This window comes from Phallusia mammillata, chromosome 8 (assembly GCF_965637545.1).
Source record: "Phallusia mammillata chromosome 8, kaPhaMamm4.hap1.1, whole genome shotgun sequence".
Lineage (NCBI taxonomy): Eukaryota > Metazoa > Chordata > Ascidiacea > Phlebobranchia > Ascidiidae > Phallusia > Phallusia mammillata.
Window position 1 is genome coordinate 12775911 of NC_137259.1, and position 16984 is coordinate 12792894.

At 35.5% G+C, this 16984-nt stretch overlaps 3 protein-coding genes across 10 annotated transcripts; 1 reads left to right on the forward strand and 2 right to left on the reverse strand.

Annotated features, from left to right (window-relative positions):
- Positions 1 to 1027: 1027 nt before the first annotated feature.
- Positions 1028 to 3927, forward strand: LOC145205544 (mutS protein homolog 5-like). The gene has a single exon (XM_080078277.1). It carries the CDS (start codon positions 1028 to 1030, stop codon positions 3659 to 3661), a length of 2634 nt encoding a protein of 877 aa, XP_079934403.1. The 3' UTR covers positions 3662 to 3927.
- LOC145204454 (uncharacterized) lies at positions 3921 to 7515 on the reverse strand. Of its 2 annotated transcripts, none has more exons than XM_080076998.1 (9): positions 7356 to 7515; positions 7107 to 7238; positions 6905 to 7047; positions 6456 to 6600; positions 6262 to 6309; positions 6151 to 6198; positions 5788 to 5925; positions 5343 to 5592; positions 3921 to 5149 (listed from the first exon to the last, which is right to left on the reverse strand). In XM_080076998.1, exons 1-9 carry the CDS (start codon positions 7513 to 7515, stop codon positions 4771 to 4773), a joined length of 1443 nt encoding a protein of 480 aa, XP_079933124.1. In that variant the 3' UTR covers positions 3921 to 4770. The 2 variants fall into 2 exon arrangements, with proteins under 2 accessions (XP_079933124.1, XP_079933123.1); XM_080076997.1 differs by having other exon boundaries at positions 5343 to 5595.
- Positions 7516 to 8277: 762 nt separating this feature from the next.
- On the reverse strand, positions 8278 to 15346 carry LOC145204455 (uncharacterized). 7 transcript variants are annotated; one of them, XM_080077006.1, is made up of 11 exons: positions 13655 to 14170; positions 13203 to 13270; positions 11364 to 11447; positions 11171 to 11299; positions 10694 to 10824; positions 10233 to 10365; positions 9731 to 9781; positions 9618 to 9665; positions 9410 to 9535; positions 9108 to 9345; positions 8279 to 8775 (listed from the first exon to the last, which is right to left on the reverse strand). In XM_080077006.1, exons 4-11 carry the CDS (start codon positions 11289 to 11291, stop codon positions 8517 to 8519), a joined length of 1107 nt encoding a protein of 368 aa, XP_079933132.1. In that variant the 5' UTR covers positions 11292 to 11299; positions 11364 to 11447; positions 13203 to 13270; positions 13655 to 14170; the 3' UTR covers positions 8279 to 8516. The 7 variants fall into 7 exon arrangements, with proteins under 7 accessions (XP_079933129.1, XP_079933130.1, XP_079933128.1 ...); XM_080077003.1 differs by lacking the exon at positions 13655 to 14170 and adding an exon at positions 15064 to 15346 and having other exon boundaries at positions 8278 to 8775; positions 11364 to 13270; XM_080077004.1 differs by lacking the exon at positions 13655 to 14170 and adding an exon at positions 14256 to 14447 and having other exon boundaries at positions 8278 to 8775; positions 11364 to 13270.
- Between the last annotated feature and the right edge of the window lie 1638 nt (positions 15347 to 16984).

The following is a 16984-nucleotide window of genomic DNA, read 5'->3' on the forward strand; positions in this document are numbered from 1 at the left end:
AGAGGCAACTAGTATCGTGTCTTTGGTTTGACTGCTTCTACCCTCACTTAAAGACTGAGATAATAGTATTGAGTCTTACTGTGCAAAATTGAATTAAATTACAACATTAACCAACCTGCTGGCATTATGTAAAATAAAGTAGTGCAGGAGTCAAAGTCCTTAAAACTGTTTAACAATTTAATTATTAAAATGGTTACTCTATTATACAAATAAATGTACGATTACAAAAAATCACTGGTTTATGGAATGGTCACAATAAAAAAATTGGGATCAATGCTAATTTAAACAAAGCTTGAAATGTATGAATAGAATGAACGAGACTATGAGAACAAATTAGACCTTGCCTTGATAATTTATATCAACATACAAACAAACACAGACAAATTTGACTGAACTTAAACGCACTACAAACATCAAACAAAGCTATCAACTGTAAAAATGGAATAATCAGAATTTAACACAAAACGCATCTTTTCAGTCAACTTGTATAAAATAGTACAACGTTCACATGAAGATAAGAGTTACATAACATCGTTAGCGGATTTAAATTTCGTTCAAATAATTACGTAAGGGAAGGACGGAATATGTTTGCTTTTTATTATAACTTACGTCGCTATATATAAGTATTTGTCATCAACATGAATATTTAATTCGGTTATTTACAAGAGCATGTTGCGCAACACGTGGTATGAAACGCCCATTCAAGCGAAACATTCTTCCATCAAACTTTCAACAACCTTGTGTAACCAAAGACTGGTAAGTGTTATGACATCATAATTTACAAACGATTGTTTAATGAGACAAATTTATGGCGGTTTCATTTTCTAGTACAGCTTAAAGTGTGTTTGATTTGATGTAGATAACTAGATTAATGTAGATAAGGCTTTATGCAGTGTTGCATAATGCTGTAATTACGCTTTTCAGTGCAACGTTATGTTTCGCAGCAGATTTAATTGTATTTGAGCTATTGCTGCATACCTTATTGATTTTTTTCAAAAAAATATTTTTGTGAATTTTTAATTTGAAAATGAATGAGATACCTGAAAGTTTGGAAAACGTTTCAAATGAGACAAGTAGTACAAGCACCAGAACAAGGAATCACGCTGTGGAAACCACAGATAATCGTAAAGTTTACCTTAGTGTTGTTTGGTATGGTGGTTGCCTTGGTGCAGCATACTATGAAACAGACACCTGTATTGTTCACATGCTGTTGGAAACGAGAGAGTCCGAGGACTTCAGGCAACTTGAAAACCTCGTTGAGGAACTTTCGCCTATTGCAATTGTGACCAGTGCAAAACAAGATGAAAGATTTGTCGGAAAGGTGAAGGAAATTGTAGATCCAAATATGGACAATACAAACGATGAAGAAGAAACTGTCAATGAAACTGAGGCAAGTTACTCCCCTCACTGTGTTGTAGACATGTTATCCAGTAGCGACTATCGATACGAGACGAGCAAGCGAAGAATTTTCGAAGTGAGACTACCAAGTATTCCTGATCAGTGTGAAGACGCGCACCGAGCAATGATTTTGTCATCTCTTATTCCATTTGATTGTGACGCGACAGTACGTGCTACTGGTGGTTTAATTCGCTATTTAGGCCGAAAACGAGTGTCTGTTGGCCTTGAAAACGAAGAGGTTCAAACTCCAATTTCAAGTTTCCAAACTTTTTCGCTGAAAAATACTTTGTATGTTGATAAGGCCTCGGTCGACGCTTTGCAAATTTTTAGAAGAGTGAATCACCCATCAGCATTTAAGTTAGGATCCCGAGAGAGTTTAAGTTTATTTTTATTACTGAACAGGACTAGCACTTTCATGGGCCGTCGCTTAATGAAAACTTGGTTCCACCGTCCCACTTCGGATAAATGCATTCTGGCGAGACGTTTGGATGCCATAAGTTTTCTTATCCAGCCAAGGTTCGAGGAAGTATCCATCGCTATAAAGGAAAGTCTACGGCATGTGAAAAATATTTCGCGTATGTTGGTAAAGATGCAATCGTGTTTAAGGCACAGCATTGGCGATTGGACAGGGCTTCAAAAAACTGTTTTGTCCGCACTTAGTATTGCGGATACCTGTCGGGGGATTTTGTCGTTATTAAACCCCAGCAATGTGCCTGTAGTTTTTAAAGATGTGGTGTTGAACTTTACGCAGGACTTAGTACAAGTAGTGTCGCTCATCTCAGATACAATGGACGAGGAGATGAGCAAAAAAGAAGGCAGATTTGTTGTAAAGCCCCGAATATCAGAAAATCTCGACAGGAAAAAAGACTTGTTTGCGAAGATACCTGTCGTTCTTTGCGAGGTTGCCAATCGCGAGGTGATAGCCTTCCAAGAGCACATTTCTTCATGTCAGATTTTGTACATAAGGAGGGTTGGTTATCTGATGTTTATTCGGAAAACGGACATGAGAAACACTGACGGCGGTTTAGAAATTCCCGGACTGGACTTGGTTGCTGATTCAAACGAGACTGTTTTCTATAAATCGCGTGCTACTAAGCTACTAGATCAGGAATTTGGTGATGTTTTAGGCGATATTGCGGAAGAGGAAGATGCTATCGAAAGTGAACTGCAACAAAAAGTCCTGGAGCGTAGCAGCAAATTGCTTGATGTAATGCGCCTGACAGCGGAGTTAGACTGCCTCTTAGCGTTTACTACAGTTGCCAAAGAGCACAGCCTTGTCCGGCCTCGGTTTATTGACAGCAATGAAATCCACATAATCGGTGCCAGGCATCTTATTCAGGAACAGTCGGTGGCAATGTTTGTTCCAAACAACGTTCATTTCGGCCCGTCGCATGGACTAGTGAAAATCCTTACAGGTCCAAATGCTAGTGGAAAGAGCGTGTACTTAAAACAAGTAGGTTTGATTGTTTTCATGGCACATATAGGATCATTTGTTCCTGCAGAATCAGCGGAGATCGGAAAGATCACTCGCATTTTTACGGTGACTAAGGGAAAAGAGTCGATTTGCAGTGGTGTCTCAAGCTTTGCCGCCGATCTTGGCCAAATATCAACTGCTGTTCGTGAAGCTGATCGGAATAGTCTTGTACTGATCGACGAATTCGGAAAAGGAACAGCGACCGTCGATGGTGTAGCCCTGTTAACAGCCTTCCTCAGTCATTGTATTGATAAGGGACAAGAAACACCACTTGTTCTGTGCGCTACTCATTTTCACAGTTTGGTGAGGCAAAGCCTTCTGCCCAGTCGTAACCATATTAAGTACGTGACAATGGACACAATGCAAGACACCGATTCGGGTGATACTGTATTTCTGTACAGGCTTGTTGAAGGAGTCAGCAAATGCAGCCAAGCAGCTCATGTTGCCAGAGTTGCTAGGGTTCCTGGTGACATTGTAACAAGAGGACAAGAAGTGTCGGAGTTGATTCGGCGTAATGCGCCAGTGCGGCAGTTTAACCGTGTATCCACATTAAGTTATCTAAAAAAGTGTAGAGATATTGTAGGAGAGGCGCGTAGGTCGCAGTTAAACACCACTAACGAGACAAGGAGGTTGTTATCTTACGCCCAAAAAAGTTTAAGTTCTCCAATACGTAAGCGAAAAGCTTTGGACAGCTCCATCACTGAGTCAAGCTCCCTGTCTTCTGATACTGAATCTTTGATAAGGTTGTCAACATCATCAAGGCCTGCTTCATCAGCAATGGACACATAGAAAGATAGGAAGGGTTTACATTTTTACACATATTATCTTAATGCATTATACACCAGTTGACATTACGTTTTCTTTGAGTTGTAGCAGACAAAGTTTGTGTTAGGAATTTGCTTAAATGTGACAGTATCGTTTTGCTACTGCTCAGGCCAAGCAGGTATAATGAATTGATACTGCATGGTTAGTGAAAACTCAGTTGCAAGAAAGTTTATAACCCAGGTTCAAGGCAGTGTACATAGTTCTGTTTAAAAAATGCTGCAAATAAATAACTAGTTCTTTTATTTCAACAATTGCTTCTTAAAACATCTTACATGGTATGATTTACAGTCACACAGTCAAAATAACACAATAAATATGGCAAGATATGTGTAAGGCAATTTAAACAAGTTTAGCCAAGCAACGGTTAAACTTGTATTTATCTTTTAACAGCACACATACGATGGCAAAGAGTGGCAAATATTATTAACATTCCGATATAGTGCAATATAAATTCAGTGTTATGTCATATCAAAAAGATAAGAAAATGAAAAATGCAAAAAAACAATGGTGTTAAAAAGTAGAGATGTACCGAATATTCGGTTTGCCGAATTTATTCGGCCGAATCGGCCACTTTTGCAAAGATTCGGTTTCGGCCGAATAATTTGTTGCGATTCGGCCGAAACCGAATCTTTTACGAACACACATTTAAAGCGTTAAACGTGTCTTTTCTGCTTATTACCAACGAAAATCGCGTCAATCATTATATTTTTTGACACATTGACGCTTTTCCCACTGCAGACAAAATAATCAGTAATTCATTGTCGGGTTGGCAATTATGCTTGAGGCAATGTTAAATCCAACAGAACTAAAATAAGGACGAAACACAACCATTCTGCACTAATTGCCTGGTAGATAAACTTATGTTTTCATGTCAAACGCGTAGGGTACGACTTCGCGTGACGTCATAAATGATTCGGTTGATTCGGCCGAATTTATTCGGCAAAATCGCCGAATATTCGGTTTCGGCCGAATCGAAATTTAGCCGATTCGGTACATCACTATTAAAAAGTACAAATCTCATACTAGCCTGAATCTAACATAAGGTACAGAGTGCAAAAGAACAAACATATTCTTTAAAGTGAACAAACATATTCCATTTCAATGTTCAAAGGATCAATGCTGGATGCTTTAATAAGAGTTGTTTCCTGACTTTTTGGGTGTGTAAAAAGACCCATATCTTGGGGGTTGCTCAGCTGTTTTGACCAATACCCAAGTCGCCCTTTTGCAGTGTTTTGAAGATGACTGGGTAGTGTGAATGCAGAAAGTTTTTTCATGAATGATGCACAATCTTGTGGTAAAGTGTAGCAGGTAGGTGAAAATTTGCAAGGTGCACTTTTTTCGGAAAAGTGTACTGAGCAATAACTTAGATGATTGCACTTAGTTGCCTGGCTGGCAATGTAGGTGTGAGTTTTAAGTTGACCTTCAGTATGAAAATGTATCTCTTTATTTGACCTGAAACACATAAATTACACAACATTATTTCTTACCACCCAAATATACTATGTTGATAAAAAATGAACTATATTTTTTTTACTGTGCCTGGTGTTATGAACAAAGTAATTGCTTCCACCATATAACATGAAGGATTATCATATCCATACTAAATAAGATATTCATAAAAAATTAAACCATTTTTATAATTTACCTTTTCAATTTTTCCAGATTTGAACATGAAGTACAAATGACAATCACACAATCAACTTCAGCCGCATATTTGGCAAACCATGCTTCCATTCCAACACGACTTATTTCTGTCGCTTGCCACATACTGTATGTGACTCTTTTGACAACAAATTTTAATAACCGAGCCAATTCATCTCCAGCTTTTGCATACAAATGATCTTCAAAGCTTAGGTTGTCCATAACTATCAGCACATGTTTATCCAATGGTAAATCTGCTACAAAAAATTTGGGGTTGAAAAAATATGATTTTATTTACCTGTTTTGCTTGTTATCCTGTTATCATGAAAAAATAGTAAAATTACCCCATGATCTTTCAGTTATGCTTTGACACAATTAGACAGTACAATGAATTAAATAAATTAAACATGTTACCCCGAATGAACTAAATAATCAACATTTATATTAACCTGCATACAAGGCTTGTTGGTGAAGTTGATATCCAAGGTAAATTATGCCAAGAATGAGTAAGCCACCAATGCAAAGCAAAATCATCAAAGGGTAATTGTCACAACATATCCCATTGGTAGAAATTAAGGTAGTTGGACCTGAACACAAACACATATTACCTATTTTTACAGTTTTATTACAGCTTCAATACTCCTACCTAAAGTAATCTCATCTTTGCTCTCGGGCAAAAAACATCATGCCACATTTTGCTTATTTTTTAAATGGCATCCACAAACTTATATAAATTTTATTGAAGGGTGTTGTAAAAACTCTTAAATGTCTTTAGGTACATAAACTGTGGAAATCTAAAAATCTATTCTTACGTTTTGTTGAAAAAGTGACCGTGGTTGAAGAAGAATAAATGTCCAAATCTACAAAAAACATATTTGCTAAGTGTTATATTAAATTACATACTTGAAATATAAACATATTACCTGCAGGTTTGCAATTTCTAGTGTTTTTTATTGAATCATCATTGCAGTCTGAAAAAGAAACAAATACATTTTTAATCACATAACAAAAACACAAATTTGAAAAGAATGAAAATTTAAGCTGGAACTAAATCTGTAACGAAAATTCTCCTTAAGGTCTCTTTAGTATGTAATTAAGTGAAAACTTTATGACTTACCTGGCACGCTGATAACAGCAGAGTCAAACAGATGGTCAAGATTCTGGGGTGACACAGGTAACGTTTTTAACACAATTATGTACGTTTTTCCTGGACTCACAAAAGTTTCTTTGCTCAGGCCAAAACACTTGTAGTTAAAATAAATCTAGAGAAAACAAAATAATCAGATAACTCTATATTTGCTTGTGTTGTATATTCGTAAATAAAAATTTGGAAAAACAAAAAGTATAAGTCACTAGACAAAGGAAAATACACATGTTACATTGTAAATTAACTGTGTCGATTTCCAAAAATATTTATTTCTTGCCACTATATCAAACAAACAGCATCTTATGGCAAATATATACAATTTGCTTTTAAAGTAGTAAGTGATTAAGCACATTACAATGTTTTGCCCAAGGCGCTTGAATGATTTCGACGAATTATGTAAATTATATGCAAATTTTTACCTTTCGATATCGAGGGCGAGAGCCAACACTGCGTAACAGATAGTTTTTTGCTTTCACAATAACATTGTATTTCACATTGAATGAGCCAGAGGGAACAATTTGTAATAAGTAACCATTCTGTAATTTATGATCAACCCAGTGACCTGTTGAAAATGTTTTTTTAAATAATTGTTCCCAAATGCGACAAGTTTAAACAAATTACCTTTTTCTGACCAGGTGATGTTTATTGCTACCTGCCGTTGACCTGTTTGTTTTTCTTCTACATACCAATTCACTCTTTGTAAATCTGCTTTTGGGCCAGGTATATGTGTTTTCCATGGTGTAGGCACATTTTCTGCAAAGAAAAAAAACATTTTTGTAAACTAATATTATACCACTCAACTTCAACCCTGCATCTACCCTAATGACACTTGTTTAAAGGAACAGTTTCAGTAAGTTAATATATTCACACCTGTAACATCACAAAATTCACTTGTTGAATAAGCGGTGCTGTCCTTTAATTTTTTTCCATTGCTTTGACTCAGGCAATTTCCACTGCAGTAAATAATAAGATCTCTGTCGGTCTGTGCAGCTGCTCGAGCTAACAATGCCACAGCCACAATAACATACATTGAATACCTGGTACACTAATCTCCAAGTGGTTCTGGCAAAAAGGTACTCACAAAAATTCAATTTATGCTCCTCCACCAACTGCTTTTTCCTTGGGGTCTATATACACTACTAAGAACTAAACACTGAAAAAATACTTGAGATTTCATAGGTTATCTGACTTGCCACATTGTTTACCAGGCATGCATAAGACATGTGAACTGTTTATGTGACCTTTAAGTATTAACTTATATGCAAATGAACCGAAGGTTCAGTTGTGTCTATTAACCAGCAATTACTGCATGCTAAAGCTTTTTTTCTAAGAAACTGCCTGGTGGTATAACAGCTTGGTAGATATTCTGCGAAATGCTTACTGACACTGTGTTTTTGCCTCATTTAACATTTCACTGATTTAGGCATTTTTTTCACAGTGATAAAGATTGATGTAGTTACACAATGATCAATTTAATAAGGCCATAATCAATTTTCCCATTGTGCACCACGTCTTAAAGATGGGATCAACATGACATGAATCATTTTTCCAATAAATAGGTAAATACTGACAATATTATCTGCAAATATTTGCCAGATTCTGCATACCACATGTCATTATCGACTGGGATTATGGCTTATATAATTTATACAGCCAAATACAAACTATGGATTAGTTCAGAAAGTTGTCTGGCTGAAAGCAGTACATTCAAGAGAACACAGCTTCATAAAAATTCAGATAGCACTTTTAATAAAGATTTTTTTATTGAGAAACAAAATAACAATCAAAAATATTTACAACAATAGAAAAGCAAATGGTGTGATGTCATGAAAAAATGATTTACATATTTGGAAGAGATAAGATGATTGTGAGCTACAACCTAAAAAAAAACAGAACAATGCATTACAGTTATATGGTGTAAATGGTTTACATGCAGTACACTACATGGACAAACAGCAAGCATTTTAAAAAGGCAAGTTTTAATCCATTGTTGGACTGGGCATGGCATGATTTAAACAGTTTAGGTTTTTTTTACAGTTCAACCAACTTTTCTTTGTTTTGAGCAATTGGATGGGCTACAATTTTTCTCAGCATTCCTTTACTTTGCTTTGGATAAGCAAACATGTTTGATTTGCAAAATATATCAGGTATTGAAAGAGCTGATTTTTTGTCAAAGTGCACAGCCAAAACCAAGGGGCCAAAGTCTTCCAAAACCTTCTTTCGCATCACTCTTAGTCCAACATCAAATGTGTCAAAAAGTGCATCAGTCTCTATTGGAATGTACTGGTGCCTGCACAAAAAAAACATACATAAAAAATAAAACCATAGATAGACTTAGATTTATACATACCTAACATAGACTTATGATATAAATTTTGTGTTATAAAAAAAATGACAATGTAAATTTCACACAGACAAAATTTTCTTAATTTTAGTGATTTTTACAGTATTACTTTCTAAAAATTTCTTTACTTAGATGCAATAAATAGTTTTGATGAATTTATAATGCGTGAAATACAGTAGCTTTAGCAAGCAATTAAAAATCTTAGTAGCATCCACTGTCACACACTTTGCCAATTATTCCTATTACAGATAGGCAAGATCCCACATTATTGTACTTACTGGTCAGGTGTCTGCTGACAAAAGATGAAAATTACACAGTCAACAATCTGCAGTTGTTTGTGAAACCATTCAAGGCAGCCAAGTGATGTGATGCTGGTCTCATGCCACAAACTGTAAACCACCTTACAGCCCAAAGATTTCACATCTTCTATTAATTGGTTACAGCAGTTGGTTGTGTTACTGCTGCTTAGAACTGCTGAAGCATTTGCTACCACAAGAACAGTTTTTTGCGAGTACTCTAGAAATGGAGGATGAGTTTAAAAATTGATAAAATTAAAAACAATAACAATCAAGTCACTTACTGGCTTTGTTTTTACAATGACACAGCAAACCAATAATCACTATCAAAACCAGTAATGGTGCAGCAACAGTCAAGGTTATTTTTACCAAAGTAAATCGTTTATCCTTGTAAACATGAATAGTTGGGGCTGCAAAAAAATAAAATTAACATCATTAGGAATTGTAATCTTTGAATGACTTTTTTTAACAATAATAAAATAAAGAGGTTACCTGTAGTGTGTTTGACAGCTTTTGTTGTAGAATATAAGGAAGTTTTATCTGCAGTTTACAAAATGTTGGTAATTTTTTTCAAATACATGTATTGTTAGAAATTTAAGACTTACCTTTTTGACAATTGATGGTTTCAGAGATATCAAATTCAGAACTGTCACAGTCTAAACATAAAACAATCATTTGTCTAGACATCTGCTTTCAATGAAAAATAAAAAGGATTCTATGCAATACGAAACTCCTATGCAATGCAACAGGTCACTTTAAATTTGACATGGATATTTGAAATTTTGTGACATATTTTAAGCATGCAAAGTCATACAGATCTACACATTCAGGAAATCCTTAATTGGTAGATGATAATAAATCATTTGTATTTTTGTTTACTTTTAAAAACAAAAAATCTACCAATAACTTAAAGCACAGATTTTCTATGTTTTAAAATGTAATGTATAAAAATGATCGGTAAAGTCACTTTTGTTTTGTATCTGCATGACTTTCTTTAACCATTTTCGCACTACTTCATAGTGATATGTTTTGTATTCTAACCAATAGTGAGTTGATCATTGGGTTGAGGCATTTTTTTAACAATATATATAGGTAGGCATACCACACCTGGAATTGTTATAAGTTTATGATCCAATGGGCTTTCTGCATGGTATGGAATTCCTTGCATAAGGGCTACATATCGCTTGCCAGGAGTCAGAACAATCGAATCAACTCCCAAGCAATCATAGTTCATGATTACCTGCACAAAAAGTAGGTCATTACTTTATGTGTTGCAAACTGGCATGGTTACTTTTCAATAAGTATGCAAAGCATGCACTTTTCTATACAGGAGAATTTACACTTATCAGTAAACACACCAAAACTGAAACATGGACCATAATGTACACAACAATTTTTTTTTAATCAAAGATGGATATTTCTCAATGCACACCAAGGGTAGTTTACGCTGATATTGAAAATCAAAATATACACAAAATCAAAGATTACAGGTGGGATTTTAAACAAGTGCAATAAATTAAATACTTTCCCACACAACAAAATGGTGAGCTAGTTTAGGAGAAACTTGCCTGTTCATAGGAATGCAGTGAATTTCTCAAATCAGGATAATAAGAAACTGTAAAAGTTTTGGTAACATGTGCAGAGTCCACATTAAAGTATAACTTATAACCATGCTGAAAAGGAGCTGCCGCAATGTGCCCTAAAAAGTTTTACAATTAAAAATGTGGGTGTTAGAAACAAGTTAGAAACATTTTTTTAAAGGATGAATACAATGACAAAATTTTAATTCAGAAATATTTGTTGAAAAATTGATGAAAAAATATGTAATTGTAACAAACTAAAAATCCTACAATGCACTTGAAAGGACTATTATCACTTGAATAGAATAATGTTCATAAACCCTTGGCACTAAGCAGTATGATTAAAGTCATATTATTTCACAACTCCCCACAGCAAATTGTTCTTTTAATTTGTATACTAAATCTTAAATTATAAAAAATTGCATTTTTAAACATACTTCAGTAAATTTTATGATTGCAATTTACCTGAAATGGACCATGTTAGATTTATAGCCAGTTTTGGGATGCCATTCCTTTTGTTAATATACCAAGATGCAGTTTGAATAGATGGGTTGGTAGCAGACTTCAAGTTTGTGTTGAACTCCATAGGACCATCTGCATTTCATAGAAAAATAAATGGATTGCATAAAAATTGTCAAACAATGCAGCAGCCACTCACCAGTAACATTGCAAACGTAGTCGCGTCCATAATCCAATTCTCCATTACCTGTGCTACATGCATTGTTGCATGAAAGAAGCAGGTCTGCGGCAAAACATACATTTATGCACAAACAAGCCAGCAGAAATCTTGAATACATTCTGCCTCACACTACAGAAATGACAGCATTAACAGCAAACTAAAAAAAATCACACTGTTTAACTGAAGACTAACATTCAATCTTCCTGGGAACACACTGGGTGTAACATTCGCCTTCTATAGTCAATGGTTTGAACTATCAACTTTCTGCAGTTTACAATATAAACACTTAACCAAACTTTATTTCCGCTGTATACAAGAACATTAATGGTCCAAAGTGGTGGTCTTTAAACTATTCAGGTTACAGTCCACTAAATCATAGTGGTAAGAGGCAGAAAGGCACAAAAAAATAATTAAACATTTTTAAATTTAAGACTATTTTGTTGTTTTTTAACAAATTTGAAAGAAGTTTCAGGCTTAAAACGTACTTGATACAAATAAGCAAGACATGCATTATCATTGGGTTTTGAAAATGTTTTAAAATGTCTTTACATCATAATAATAAAAACATCTGACTGTAAAGCAGATAGTCTCAATTTAATACTGCAGCACAAAAAAAAGGTTCCCAACCCTCTCCAAAAAATCTTACCAGTTCAAAAAAAGGGTGCCCTATTGCAAATCTATATTGTCATGCAATTGTCTACAGGCAAACATTTAGCAAATTAACAACCACCAACACACAACCCACATAACTGGCTAAAAACTGCACCTTGGGAAACAGACAAACATATTTATAGACTGTCACTTTGTGGGTGTGAAAAATAGCCCAAAACTAAATCTGATCCAAATATTCTGATTGATGATATCCTGGATTGAAGGGAACTTAAGACATTATACAAAATGACAGCACATTATTTGCTGCTTCTAGTGCGTGGCAATGCAACTTCTCACAAAAGTGCAAAAGGGGCACAATCTTAGGGGTGTGTGGGCACAACATATCATTTTTCACAGTAACAAAAGGCGACGGGGATCTAATTTCACAGTTCACAAAGAAAAAATGTACCCACCTCTTGATCCTAACAAACATAGTACAACCAGTTTGTTGTTTCGATTTTCTATGAGTAACCATTAAAAAATCCTTAATGGATTTGGACAAAACCTTTTTAATTACAAAAAGTTCCTAAACTTGCTGCCTAAATAACCTGTCAAACTGTTTCCTAAATACAACTAATATCCTCCGTAATTTGACAGTTAATTTTCCTGAGTTTATATAAATTAAATATTTTTTGACATGCACAATTATTCATTTTGTGCATGACCATACTTTAGCAGCTGCTGCATTCATATTGTTGGTGTAAACTAGAGGTCATAGGTTTAAGAAAATGATGTTTTAACTGAGATGCATTTTTTGCTAGTCATAATTAAATTGGAACTTACATGTTTAGATATTGTGAAGTCAGTTGGTGGTCATTTTTTTAAAGATAATCAGTAACCACATAACTAATGCAATATTACATATCACCAGTTAATTTGTAACATTTAACAAAATTTACATCTTCAATGATTTTGAAACTAATTTAAACAATTCAATCTATTTTCTTCTTTTTAGTCAAGATTGTTTCCCACAAGTAAAAAAAATGAATATTGCAAACATTGGGTGAAACTTAAATTATTACCATTTTTCATAAAAATTAAAGTGGCTGAATTTCAAACAGCACAGTTTAACTTTACCAGAAATTAAAAAAGTTTTTTCCTATATTTCTTTTTGTTGGATAAAAAAAAAAAAAAAGTTGCTGCAAAAATCTAGAAATACGCACATACCTTTTATCTGCTATAAATTTAATGCTTCGTGACATTTCTTCATTGTATCTTTCTTTTTCAGTTCCACCCTATATGAAATAAATGTAACATTGCCAAAAGCCACAAAACAAGGTAATACAATTTGGTAATATGTGGTTGTGTTTACCTTCAATACCCTACAGCCAGTGGTGGGATTCAGCCGGTTCGCACCGTTTCTATAGAACCATCTCATGAAATTTTAAGAGATCAGCGAACGGGTTAGCATTACTTGTTACTTTCAATGGACTTTTTGTAACAAAACCGGCTGAAAAATATGACAATTGTGATGGAACCGGCTGAAAAAAAAGTTTTAATCCCACCACTGCCTACAACCAACTGTTAACTATAACTATTTATAAATAGTTTCTTTGTAATTAAAAAAATGTGTTATGTACACACAAATATCTATGGATGCAATAATAGCATTTACATGCCTGATTAGACTTCAAACTTAGATAGAATCACCCGGCTGGTTGCTTGGTAGATGAAGACTTAATAAACCTGTTCCTTGTCATTTTTTAGATGTATTTTTTTGCCGTGACAGCATTAATCAGGATACTGAGAATTTACCATGTTGATTCTATTAATTAACATACACCAGCTGGTTTTACTGGGAGTGTTTAAAGAAACTGGTAAATTCTAATAATTTAAATTAAATACAACTACTATTTTGTTAGTAGGGGCTAGATATACTACAATAATGTTTCAACCTGACATTCACAGATGTAGCAGAGTAATGTTGTTTGTTTACTTATTCAGCTAACAAGCTCAATAATGCGATAATAAATACCAATGATGTGCAAGTGTAACGAACAAAAGTAGATCATAATAATCACTCAAAATTTGCAGCTTTGGTAAAAAGCTAAGCTAAAAAAACATAGCTTATTGAGTATAAGCCAGATTGGAAAGAATGACCTGCGCGGAGGATTTATAAATTAAAATTTTATATTTTCGTTGCACAATGAAGTTCTATGTCGTCACAAGCCTTATTTCGCGAACAATCCACGGAAATCAGTCAAGCACATCAAAACTTACCGATCGTCACGCTTGAAATAACATTTCTATTTCGCTAACGTAGTCGTTGAAATACATTTATCTGTATTTTTAGGACGTAGTTTGACTATCAAAGTGACTTTCGGCTGGGCAAGTTACATAAAATCATGTTTTCTGTATGACAAATAATTAAAAACAGTTAAGAGCAGTTTGACAATCATAAACTATCCCCATACAACAAATCAGCAAAATGTTTGAATCGTTATGAAAATGAAAAATTGTACAATCTAGCAGAACAGCTGCGTGCGCAATAGAGCAAAACTGAAGATTTGTCGTGTTTATTACTTTATTTAGTTGTTCTTTTTGTCGGCTGGATAGTCTTGCAGGCGTTACATACAAGTTGCGTTGATCGTTAAATCCACCTGTCAATCAAAAGTCTATCAATCCGCGCAGAAAATTTTAATTCCGCGCAAAAATCCGCGCAATTATTTTGACGAAAAAAATATCCTCTGCGCAAAAATAAAACTTTCCAATCTGGAGTATAAGTAATAATCCACATAAATACTGTTTTGTTAGATGAGACTTTACATGTCATTGTGTCAAGTTTTAAATATAACATGAATGTGGCAGCCTGAATTCAAACAACCATTCTAGTAAAACGTGCTTTGGGCTTATCCAGTGAAAAAGAAAACAATATATATTGCGTCTGGTGTGGCAACTTTAAACAAAGTTACATACAATCAACAACAAATTGGTGCGCATAAATGTGCCCTAAACTATATGTACAAAATAGAAAACAACAATACAAAAGGAAAAATTAATTTTGTTTTATTTCTTAACTGCTGCTTACCGAAATCACTATAGTTGTCGTTGGGTTTGGTGTCGTTAATCGTTATGCTTGCATCGTATAAATACCGTTTCTTAATTCTGCCTCCTTTCAGCCTGTTTTGGAAAAGTAAAACCTGATATACCATATGTGTGTTACAAACTTTAAAATGCCAAAAAGGCAACGAATTTAAAAGTTTTTGTGAAATATTTTTAGACAAGTGACATGACATGAGGTTTTTGTATTGGGGGAATCACCGGAATGTTTTGTTGGGGGCAAATACGTAATTTACCTCATTTAAATTTATATGCATGAAACAACCATTGGCATCATGTTTGACTTACAAAACAGAAAAAAAACAAGAGGAAGCTGCCACTGATGTGGACAGATATGTTACGTAACTTGCGAGTCGAAAAATCCTGTTGGTTATAAAACAAGATTGGGTAACATGAAACAGTTGAACTTGACCAATCAGAGAACGAATTTGTCCGCCACACCCCCGGTAATTCCTCTCCGTTCTGTTGGTGTAGTGGTTCTCAAACTTTTTTGTTGCGACGCCTCTGGAAAAGTTTTCTGGACTTGCGACGCACCAGCAAATAAAAGTTAATGAGGAATTTAAAACCAAGTTTATTGCCTGCCAAACGTCGCCCCAGACAAGCGCCGATCACGCACTTGCTGCAGGGGCTGTTTGGTCTCGACGTACATTAACGGGCAGCCGCATTTTTGATCAAAAACTTTTGACGTAAATTTACATCAATCCGCACTCTACGCAAAACGTCTTTGGACGTAGATTTACGTCAACCGCACTGAAAGTGTTAACCTCATTTTTTATGAGATAAACTGAGTTCAGCCACGAAAGAAAACTATTCTGCGACGCCCTTGGAAAATTGAAACGACCAGGGCGTCGCGACGCACAGTTTGAGAACTACTGTGTTAGTGAACCACACACCTCGACAGAAAGTTTTGTAGTTAACGCCGGCACAAATCGAAGAAATAAATCCAAAATGTACCACTCAGTAGCCTACTTGTAGCGTTGGCAGTACGGTGGGACTATTTATCAATTGCATACAAAAACTATTATAAGGATTGTTACATCGCCTTGTACATATGTTTATGTTTTCTGTGTTTCCCGCCAGTAGTCTTGATTCCTGTGTATGACGCAGTGTTGTGCCACCTGCAACATTGTTTGTCACACTATCGGTGATCGTTGCGGGAATTTGTCCCTGTCGAGAATCGTGCTCCGTTGAAGGTTGCATTAGCACCTTTCATCATACGAAGCTGCATGGTGCATTTCAAAGGAAACAGGTCGTCGGAAATGCTGAGAACCCTGTCATGGAAACGACTACCCAAACGGTTTCTAGTATGAAGGCGTCCACCAATAACTGCGGAGTCTACCTCAACGTCGTGCCGGTGAAGGTCAGACATAACAGTATCGAGGTAAATACGTATGCCTTCCTGGATCAAGGGTCTACTTCAACATTTTGCGAACAACGACTAATTGACAAACTCGGCCTACAGTGTAAGGGTCGAAAAATATGCTTAAGCACGCTTACCGATCAATCTAGAGTGTATCAAGGTTCCACGATCTCTTTCACTGTTACTCCGCTTGGTGGAGGAAAGCCTCTGGTCCTTAACGAAGTTCTGTCTATTGATAAAATTCCTGTATCGCCAAATTGCTTCCCTACGCCAAATGTTCTTCACAAATATCCACATCTCCAAAATCTAAACCTGCCTCATTTGGAAGGAGGAACAGTCACGATTCTCATAGGCGCTGATGTTCCTGCAGCCTTTAACGTGCTGTGTACGCGTTCAGACCCACAGGGGGGTCCGTGTGCTGTAAAAAACCCTCTTGTGTGGTCACTCTTTGGCCCTACATTTGATTCGTCCGCTACAGATGAGGCTCACGTTCGATACATGAAAGTGGCTCGGGTCATGCACCAACAGG